The sequence below is a fragment of the Leucoraja erinacea genome, unplaced genomic scaffold (genome assembly GCF_028641065.1).
Source record: "Leucoraja erinacea ecotype New England unplaced genomic scaffold, Leri_hhj_1 Leri_544S, whole genome shotgun sequence".
In the NCBI taxonomy this organism is placed as follows: Eukaryota; Metazoa; Chordata; class Chondrichthyes; order Rajiformes; family Rajidae; genus Leucoraja; species Leucoraja erinaceus.
Window position 1 is genome coordinate 77,501 of NW_026576448.1, and position 10,000 is coordinate 87,500.

General features: G+C 49.3%; 1 protein-coding gene across 1 annotated transcript in view; it reads right to left on the minus strand.

The window, feature by feature from the left end:
* Window positions 1-10,000, minus strand: part of LOC129694106 (striated muscle preferentially expressed protein kinase-like) — a gene marked incomplete at both ends in the record, with an annotated part of 65,314 nt that overhangs the window by 49,736 nt on the left and 5,578 nt on the right. The window contains 3 exon segments of the mRNA XM_055630831.1: window positions 3,226-3,303; window positions 4,832-4,892; window positions 6,603-6,803. Coding sequence (XP_055486806.1) covers window positions 3,226-3,303; window positions 4,832-4,892; window positions 6,603-6,803 — 340 coding nt within the window.

Genomic DNA, 10,000 nt, shown 5'->3' on the forward strand with positions numbered 1-10,000 from the left:
CATTGTAGATGTAGCCCAGTCCCACACACACACCACACTCCCCACCATTGTAGATGTGGCCCAGTCCCACACACACCACACTCCCCACCATTGTAGATGTAGCCCAGTCCATCACACACACCACACTCCCCACCATCGACTCCATCTACACTTCACGCTGCCTCGGGGAAAGCAGCCGACATAATCACTGACGTGTCCCTGTCCCACCCCGGGTCATTCCATCTTCTCCCCGCTCCCGTCCGGCAGAAGGTACAGAAGCTTGAAAGCGCGCACCAACAGACAGTAGACAACAGGTGCAGGAGTAGGCCATTCGGCCCCTTTTGAGCCAGCACCGCCATTCAATGTGATCATGGCTGATCATCCCCAATCAGTACCCCGTTCCTGCCTTCTCCCCATATCCCCTGACTCCCTATCTTTAAGAGCCCTATCTAGCTCTCTCTTGAAAGTATCCAGAGAACCGGCCTCCACCGCCCTCCGAGGCAGAGAATTCCACAGACTCTCAACTCTCTGTGAGAAAAAGTGTTTCCTCGTCTCCGTTCTAAATGGCTTACCCCTTATTCTTAAACTGTGTGTGTGTGGCCCCTGGTTCTGGACTCTCCCAACATCGGGAACATGTTTCCTGTAGCGTGTCCAAACCCTTAATAATCTTATATGTTTCAATGAGATTCCCTCTCATCCTTCTAAACTCCAGTGTGTACAAGCCCAGCCGCTCCATTCTCTCAGCATAGTGCAGTCCCGCCATCCTCGGTGAGACCACACCTGGAGTATTGCGTACAGTTTTGGTCTCTTGATCTGAGGAAAGACATTCTTGCCATAGAGGGAGTACAGAGAAGGTTCACCAGACTGATTCCTGGGATGTCAGGACTTTCATATGAAGAAACACTGGATAGACTCAGCTTGTATTCCCTAGAATTTAGAAGATTGAGGGGGGATCTTATAGGAGTAGGCCATTCGGCCCTTCGAGCCTGCACCGCCATTCAATATGATCATGGCTGATCATCCAACTCAGTATCCCGTACCTGCCGTCTCTCCATACCCCCTGATCCCCTTAGCCACAAGAGCCACATCTAACTCCCTCTTAAATATAGCCAATGAACTGGCCTCGACTACCCTCTGCGGCAGAGAGTTCCAGAGATTCACCACTCTCTGTGTGAAAAAAGTTCTTCTCATCTCAGTTTTAAAGGATTTCCCCCTTATCCTTAAGCTGTGACCCCTTGTCCTGGACTTCCCCAACATCGGGAGCAATCTTCCTGCATCTAGCCTGTCCAACCCCTTAAGAATTTTGTAAGTTTCTATAAGATCCCCTCTCAATCTCCTAAATTCTAGAGAGTATAAACCAAGTCTATCCAATCTTTCTTCATAAGACAGTCCTGACATCCCAGGAATCAGTCTGGTGAACCGTCTCTGCACTCCCTCTATGGCAATAATGTCCTTCCTCAGATTTGGAGACCAAAACTGTACGCAATACTCCAGGTGTGGTCTCACCAAGACCCTGTACAACTGCAGTAGAACCTCCCTGCTCCTATACTCAAATCCTTTTGCAATGAAAGCTAACATACCATTGGCTTTCTTCACTGCCTGCTGCAGCTGCATGCCTACTTTCAATGACTGGTGTACCATGACACCCAGGTCTCGCTGCATCTCCCCCTTTCCCAATCGGCCACCATTGGCAGGTTGGGATGTCCCGGCTAATACATTCCCGGGGACAGTTAGGGACCCTAGTGGACCACCCATATCATAGCAAACTCCCTTCGAAGGCTTAGCAAGTTCAGTCCCCGACAGCTCTAACCAACTTGCACGGCACGGTGGAGCTGCTGCCTCACAGCGGGGTGAGGCGATCCCGACTACGGGCGCTCTCTGTGCGGAGTTTGCACGTTCTCCCCGTGACCTGCGTGGGTTTTCTCCGGGCGCTCCGGTTTCCTCCCACACTCCAAAGACGTGCAGGTTTGTAGGTCAATTGGCTTTGGTCAATTTTTTTCTAGTGTGTTTAGGATAGTGCTGGTGTACGGGATGATCGCGGGTCGGCGCAGACACGGTGGGCCTGACCCGCTGAGTTACTGACCCACCTATCCATGTTCTCCACAGATGCTGCCTGCTGAGTTACTCCAGCACTCGGTGAAACGTCACCTATCCATGTTCTCCACAGATGCTGCCTGACCCGCTGAGTTACTCCAGCACTCTGTGAAACGTCACCTATCCATGTTCTCCACAGATGCTGCTGCACCCACTGAGTTACTCCAGCACTCTGTGAAACGTCACCTATCCATGTTCTCCACAGATGCTGCCTGACCCGCTGAGTTTACTCCAGCACTCTGTGAAACATCACCTATCCATGTTCGCCACAGATGCTGCCTGACCCGGAGCTCCAAGTGAAACGTCACCTATCCATGTTCTCCCACAGTTTTGGGCCGAACCTTCTGTGAAATAGGCAACGTTTCCACGGCTGCCCCCGCTGAACTCCCCGTGAAACGTTATCCATGTTCCCGACAATGTGCCTGCCCGCTGAGTTTGGTGCCTCTATGGAGCTCCAACCTATGGAAATAGGCAACGTTGCCTATTTCCTTAGCTCCATAGATGCTGCTGCACCCGCTGAGTTACTCGAGCACTCTGTGAAACGGCTTTGGTGTAAATGTAAATTGTCCCCCAGTGTGTGTGTGTGTGTGTGATAGTGTTAGTGTGCGGGGTGAAAAAATGGCCAGCACGCGCTCAGTGGGCCGAAGGGCCTGTCTCCCCGCTGCACCACTCTGTGCCTAGTTGGGATTTAAAGCACGGGACAAGGCAGAGCCAAGGCCAGCAGCATCATCAAGGACCAGTCTCACCCCCGGTCACTCCCTCTTCTCCCCTCTCCCATCGGGCAAGAGGTACAGAAGTGTGAAAACCAACACACACACACACACACCTCCAGATTCAGGGACAGTTTCTTCCCGGCTGTTATCAGGCAACTGAACCGTCCTCTCACCAACTAGAGAGCGGTCCTGACCTCCCATCCACCTCATTGGAGACCCTCGGACTATCCTTGATCGGACTTTACCTTGCACTAAACGTTATTCCCTTTACCCTGTATCTGTACACTGTGGACGGCTCGATTGTAATCATGTGTTGTCTTTCCGCTGACTGGTTAGCACGCAACACAAGCTTTTCACTGTACCTCGGTACACAGGACAATGAACTAGACTGAACTGAGTGAGGAGGGTTTGCCGCAGGTGTGGACAGGTGAGGACTCACCTTGATGTCCAGGTGCAGGATGTTGTTCTGGTGCAGGTACCTGATGCCTTCCAGGATCTGCTGGACGTAGTACCTCACCTGGGGAAGCAGGGATCAGTCAGTGGTCCACTGTCCATGTAGCGTTTCCCTCCGACCCCTGTACCCTCTGACCCCATACCCTCCGGCCCCTGTGACCACTGACCCCTCCCCCCGTGACCTGTGACCCCATGCCCTCTAGTCTTTGACATTTCCACTCTGGGTCAAAGGTTCTGACAGTCGACACTTTCTCTGACCAACCTGTCCGATTAATGAGGAATTGTGGACGCAGCCCAGACCGTCACACACACACACACAAACCAACCTCCCTCCCATCGACTCCATCTACACCCCAGCAGCATCATCAAGGACCAGTCTCACCCCCCGGTCACTCCCTCTTCTCCCCTCCCCCATCGGGCAAGAGGTACAGAAGTGTGAAAACCAACGCACACACACACACACCTCCAGATTCAGGGACAGTTTCTTCCCGGCTGTTATCAGGCAACTGAACCGTCCTCTCAACAACTAGAGAGCGGTCCTGACCACCCATCCACCTCATTGGAGACCCTCGGACTATCTTTGATCGGACTTTGCCTTGCACTAAACGTCATTCAAGTTATTCCCTTTATCCTGTATCTGTACACTGCGGAAGTTTGGAATTGTAATCATGTATTGTCTTTCCGCTGACTGGTTAGCACACAACAAACGCTTTTCACTGTAGCTACACTAAATCAACTACACTAAACTAACTACACTAAACTAACTAACTACACTAAACTAACTACACTAAACTAACTACACTAAACTAAACTAACTACACTAAACTAACTACACTAAACTAACTACACTAAACTAACTACAATAAACTAAACTAACTACACTAAACTAAACTAACTACACTACACTAAACTAACTAAACAAAACGAACTACACCAAACTAACTGCACTAAACTAACTAACTACACTAACTAAACTAGCTGCACTAAACTAACTAACTAAACAAAACGAACTACACCAAACTAACTGCACTAAACTAACTAACTACACTAACTAAACTAGCTGCACTAAACTAACTAACAACACTAAACTAACTACACTAAACGAACTAACTAAACGAAACGAACTACACCAAACTAACTGCACTAAACTAACTAACTACACTAACTAAACTAGCTGCACTAAACTAACTAACTACACTAAACTAACTGCACTAAACTAAACTTACTAACTACACTAAACTAACTACAGTAACCTAACTACCCTAAACTAACTGCACTAAACTATCTAACTACACTAAACTAACTACACTAAACTAACTACACTAAACTAACTACACTAAACTAAATACATTAACTAACTACACTAACTAACTACACTGAACTAACTACACTAAACTAACTAACTACATTAAACTAACTCCACTAAACTAAACTGCCTCCAACATACCCTCCATGCCACCACGAGACATAAACATGGCTCCCACATGTACGTCCTTCCCCCACCAACCACCCCCATCCCCATTCCTCTCTGTCCCCCTCCACCCTCCCCCCATTCCCCCGAATGTCACCCCAGCCCCAGCCCCAGCCCACACCTCGGTTTCCAGCACAGCGGGCTTCTTGATCAGACGATCGAACAGTTCCTCCTGGGGACATCTGCGCTGGGAGTCAAGGACTGAGGACCTTGCCTGGGCTGGACATGGTCGGCTGTGAGGAGCGGCTGGAGTGGCCGCAAGGCAGGGGCCAGTGTAGATGGGGCATGTTGGTCAGCGTGGTCTCGGAGGGGAGGATGTCCGCTCCTCAAACTGCGGAGCATCCCGGACAACACAGCTCACACCCCCTCCGTGACACACACTGGTCAACCTGAGGAGCACCTTCAGCAACAGACTGGGTTCCACCGAGATGCAGCACAGAACACCACAGGAGATCCTTCTTCCCTGTGGCTATCAAACCGTACAACAACCCCTCCCCCTTCTGTCGTGGGGTAGACTGAGACTGACTCCTCTTCCCCCCCCCCCCCAATCTTTGCACACCCCCAATCTTTTCCAATCGTAATGTTTCACGTATCTTGTTGTGTTTCATGACTGTCGGCAGATCAATGTCCCTCCTGGGATAAATCAAGTTCTATCGTATCGAATAGTATGGACGAGATGGGCCGAAGGGCCACTGTACGTGCTGTGGAAGACTGACCCTACCTTGCCCAGTATGGACGAGATGGGCCGAATGGCCACTGTACATGCTGTGGAACACTGACCCTACCTTGCCCAGTATGGACGAGATGGACCGAAGGGCGGGTTTCCATGCCATGGAACTCTATGACCCTATGACCAACTTGGCCAGCAGGGCCGAGTGGGCTGAAGGGCCTGATTTCATGCTGTACATTTTTATGACTAAGCATTTATATCAAGAGGGCTTGTATACAAACACAGGGATGTGTCGCTGAGGCTCTATAAGGCGCTGGTCAGGCTGCATTTGGAACATTGTGAGCAAATCTGGGCCCCGTATCTGAGGAAGGACGTGCCGGCTCTGGGAGAGGGTCCAGAGCAGGTTTACAAGAACCATCCCAGGAATGAGTGGGTTAACATACGATGAGCGTTTGTCGGCACTGGGCCTGTACTCGCTGGAGTTTAGAAGGATGAGAGGGTAACCTCATTGAAACTTACCGAATAGTGAAAGGCCCTGGATAGAGTGGATGTGGAGAGGATGTTTCCACTAGTGGGAGAGTCTAGGACCAGAGGTCACAGCCTAGGAATTAAAGGATATACCATTAGAAAGATGAGGAGGAATTTCTTTAGCCAGAGGGTGGTGAATCTGTGGGATTCTTTGCCACACAGACGGCTGTCGAGGCCACAAGTCAGTGGATATTTTAAAGACAGAGATAGATAGATTCCTTGTATGTGAATACTTGGCCAATAAACGTAATTAATTAATTCGTTCATTCATAGATTTTTGATCAGTGCGGGTGTCAGGGATTATGGGGAGAAGGGGGTTAATGGGAGAGATAGACCAGCCATGATTCAGTAGACAATAGACAATAGGTGCAGGAGTAGAGGCCATTCGGCCCTTCGAACCAGCACCGCCATTCAATGTGATCATGGCTGATCATCCCCAATCAGTACCCCGTTCCTGCCTCCTCCCCATATCCCCTGACTCCGCTATTTCTAAGAGCCCTACCTAGCCCTATCTAGAGACATGATGGGCCGAATGGCTGAAATTCTGTTCCTATCACTCATGGCCTTATGAAGCCCCAGCCCACATGCAACAACAACAAGCATGATCGGAAATTCTCCATTCGGCCCGTCAAAGCCCGTGCTAGCACCGGGCGGGCAGCGTGCCGGTGGCCTCGTCGGCAGTGGGCAAGGATACAGCTCCATGACGATGGTCAGGGTGTTCTTCTTCTCGAAGGCGTCGTGGAAGTAGACCACCCGCTCGTGGTCCAGCTGGGACAGGATGTGGAGCTCGCGGACCGCCTGGTCGCGGGGCGTGGCGCGGAATGAGATCAGCTTGGCCGCGTAGTCCACGGTGCTGCTCTTCTCCGTCACCTGCTTCACGCAGGCAAAGGCGCCACTGCGGGGGGGGAGAAACGGGGCCGCTGGTTAGAACGGAACGTAGCAAAAACGCAGTAACTCTTGGCAAGATATTCCCAGAGTGGGATATGGACAACAGCGGATTGTCTATAGAGAGTTAAGGGACCAAAGTTTAGGGGCAACATGAGGTAGCAATGTTACAACATTTTGAAATTTAAAAAATCAAGTCTGCAATTTATCCCATCAGATAAAGCACAAAAATAAGTTTAATTTGACACTTCATATCTTCTGTATTAAAAAAGTTATGGCCATTTTCATACTCGGAAATTAGCATCTTGTTCCCTGTTTGATTTTCGATCGACTTAACACAAAAGCTGTGATCGAGGACAGTGGAAAATGGCCATAACTTTCTTAAAAACTAAGAGAACTGAAATAGATTTTCAGTTATTATAGATTGAAGCATTCTGAAACAATCTTAGGTACACAAAAATGCTGGAGGAACTCAGCGGGTGCAGCAGCATCTATGGAGCGAAGGAAACAATCTTACTTGGATGACCTGAAATTAAAGCATACTGTATAGTTCGTTAGTTACCCAATTGTAGCTAATTCCAAAATTCAATTACTAGATCTAAACGTCTATCCATTTCTTACGGAAAGATTAACATTTTTGAATAGCCTAAGTGTCCAAAGAACATTCACACAAGAATTCACAATAAAACATGATTTTTAAATCTCATTGACATTAATTTATAGGCCAAATGGAAGGGATTTAGTGTTCAATTGCTGTAAATTAATGGCCATTTAAATCAGCTTTCGAGCGGGATTTTGTGGAACGCGCTGGTTTGGAACGCTGCCATTGCGGTGGATTTGAAGCCCATGTCGGCATGAAAGATACTGCGGGATTTAATGGGCCCCCAAGTCAGCTACTCGCAACATAAATTTTGTATAAAGGGATGTTAAGAAGCCCTTTTTAATGTAAAATTAAACAACCTGCCCTTGCCTTGTCCCCTCAACGAGATCTGTCCCGTTGTCGGGGTCCGCGGCTTTAGAGGGTGATTTTTAATCTACTCTAACAATTAAATAACCCAATTTAGTTTAAAAATAACTGCAGCGAACGAACCTCGCAGCAATTTTACATCAGCAACTAAGTCGGCTGATCAACATTGATTTCAACAGCCTAGAGAAAATCGCGTTTTAAACCCGTGCCCCCTCTCAAAGTCGCCAAAGTCGCCCACACGGGCAGCGGCAGAACTGCAGCGCCGCTGAACGTAAGTTTTGCAACATACCTACATGAGGGGGAACTTCTTTACTCAGAGAGTGGTGGCTGTGTGTGGAATGAGCTTCCATTGGAAGTGGTGGAGGCAGGTTCGTTTTTATCATTAAAAATAAATTGGATAGGTATATGGACGGGAAAGGAATGGAGGGTTATGGTCTGAGCGCAGGTAGATGGGACTAGGGGAGAGTAAGTGTTCGGCACGGACTAGAAGGGCCGAGATGGCCTGTTTCCGTGCTGTAATTGTTATATGGTTATATAATAGTGGTGCAGGAGCAGGCCATTCGGCCCTTCGAGCCAGCACCGCCATTCAATGTGATCATGGCTGATCATCCCCAATCAGTACCCCGTTCCTGCCTTCTCCCCATATCCCCTTGACTATCATCTCACAGGATCGGACTGCAGGAAGGAACTGCAGATGCTGGTTTATACTGATAATGGACACAGAGTGCTGGAGTAACTCAGCGGGTCAGGCAGCATCTATGAAGCTAAGGAAATAGGCAACGTTTCGGGCCGAAACCCTTCTGGGTTTCGGCCCGAAACGTTGCCTATTTCCTTAGCTCCATAGATGCTGCTGCACCGTAACTCGGTGGGTCAGGCAGCATCTGTGGAGAACATGGATAGGTGACGTTTCTCAGAGTGCTGGAGTAACTCAGCGGGCCAGGCAGCATCTGTGGAGAACATGGATAGGTGACGTTTCACAGAGTGCTGGAGTAACTCAGCGGGTCAGGCAGCATCTGTGGAGAACATGGATAGGTGATGTTTCACAGAGTGCTGGAGTAACTCAGCGGGTCAGGCAGCATCTGTGGAGTCTGAATAAGGGTCCCAACCCAAAACATCATCCATCCTTTTTCTCCAGAGATGCTGCCTGACCCGCTGAGTTACTCCAGCACTCTGTGTTATTCTTTGGTACAAACCGGCATCTGCAGTTCTTTGTTTCAGCGTTTTCCCCAATTCCCTGCGTTTAGCCCTCATCCCTCTTAACCGTCCCGATCCATGTGATGGAGTTATTGGAGACATGCTGAATTCCCTTAGCCCTTCTGAGGATGTGGAGATGCTCAAGGTGTTTCCTTGGCATAGAGCATCAGTGTTCCCGGGAAACCGAGGGTCCTCCTGCAGTTGTACAGGGCCCTAGTGAGACCACACCTGGAGTATTGTGTGCAGTTTTGGTCCCCTAATTTGAGGAAGGACATTCTTGCTATTGAGGGAGTGCAGCGTAGGTTCACCAGGTTAATTCCCGGGATGGCGGGACTGTCATATGCTGAGAGAATGGAGCGGCTGGGCTTGTACAGTCTGGAGTTTAGAAGGATGAGAGGAGATCTTATAGACACATATAAGATTGTTAAGGGCTTGGACACGCTAGAGGCAGGAAACATGTTCCTGATGTTGGGGGAGTCCAGAACCAGGGGCCACACACACAGTTTAAGAATAAGGGGTAAGCCATTTAGACCGGAGACGAGGAAACACTTTTTCTCACAGGGTGAGTGGTGAGTCTGTGGAATTCTCTGCCTCAGAGGGCGGTAGAGGCCGGTTCTCCGGATGCTTTCAAGAGAGAGCTAGATAGGGCTCTTAAAGATAGCGGAGTCAGGGGATACGGGGAGAAGGCAGGAACAGGGTACTGATTGGGGATGATCAGCCATGATCACATTGAATGGCGGTGCTGGCTCGAAGGGGCCGAATGGCCTCTACTCCTGTACCTGTTTTGTCTATTGGTTGGATTAGGATCTCATCTATTGTATTATGTAGCATCTCTGGAGGACATGGACACCAGTAACGTCTCCTGAACCACCCACAGTGAAGCAACGACCAAGATAGCTCACCAACGCCTCTATCTTCTCAGAATGCTTTAGGAAGTCCAGCATGTCCCCAACAACTCTCCCCAACTTCTACAGATGTGCCGTAGAGAGCATTTTATCGGGAAGCATCACGGCACGGTTTGGGAACAGCTCCGTCCAAGACCTGCG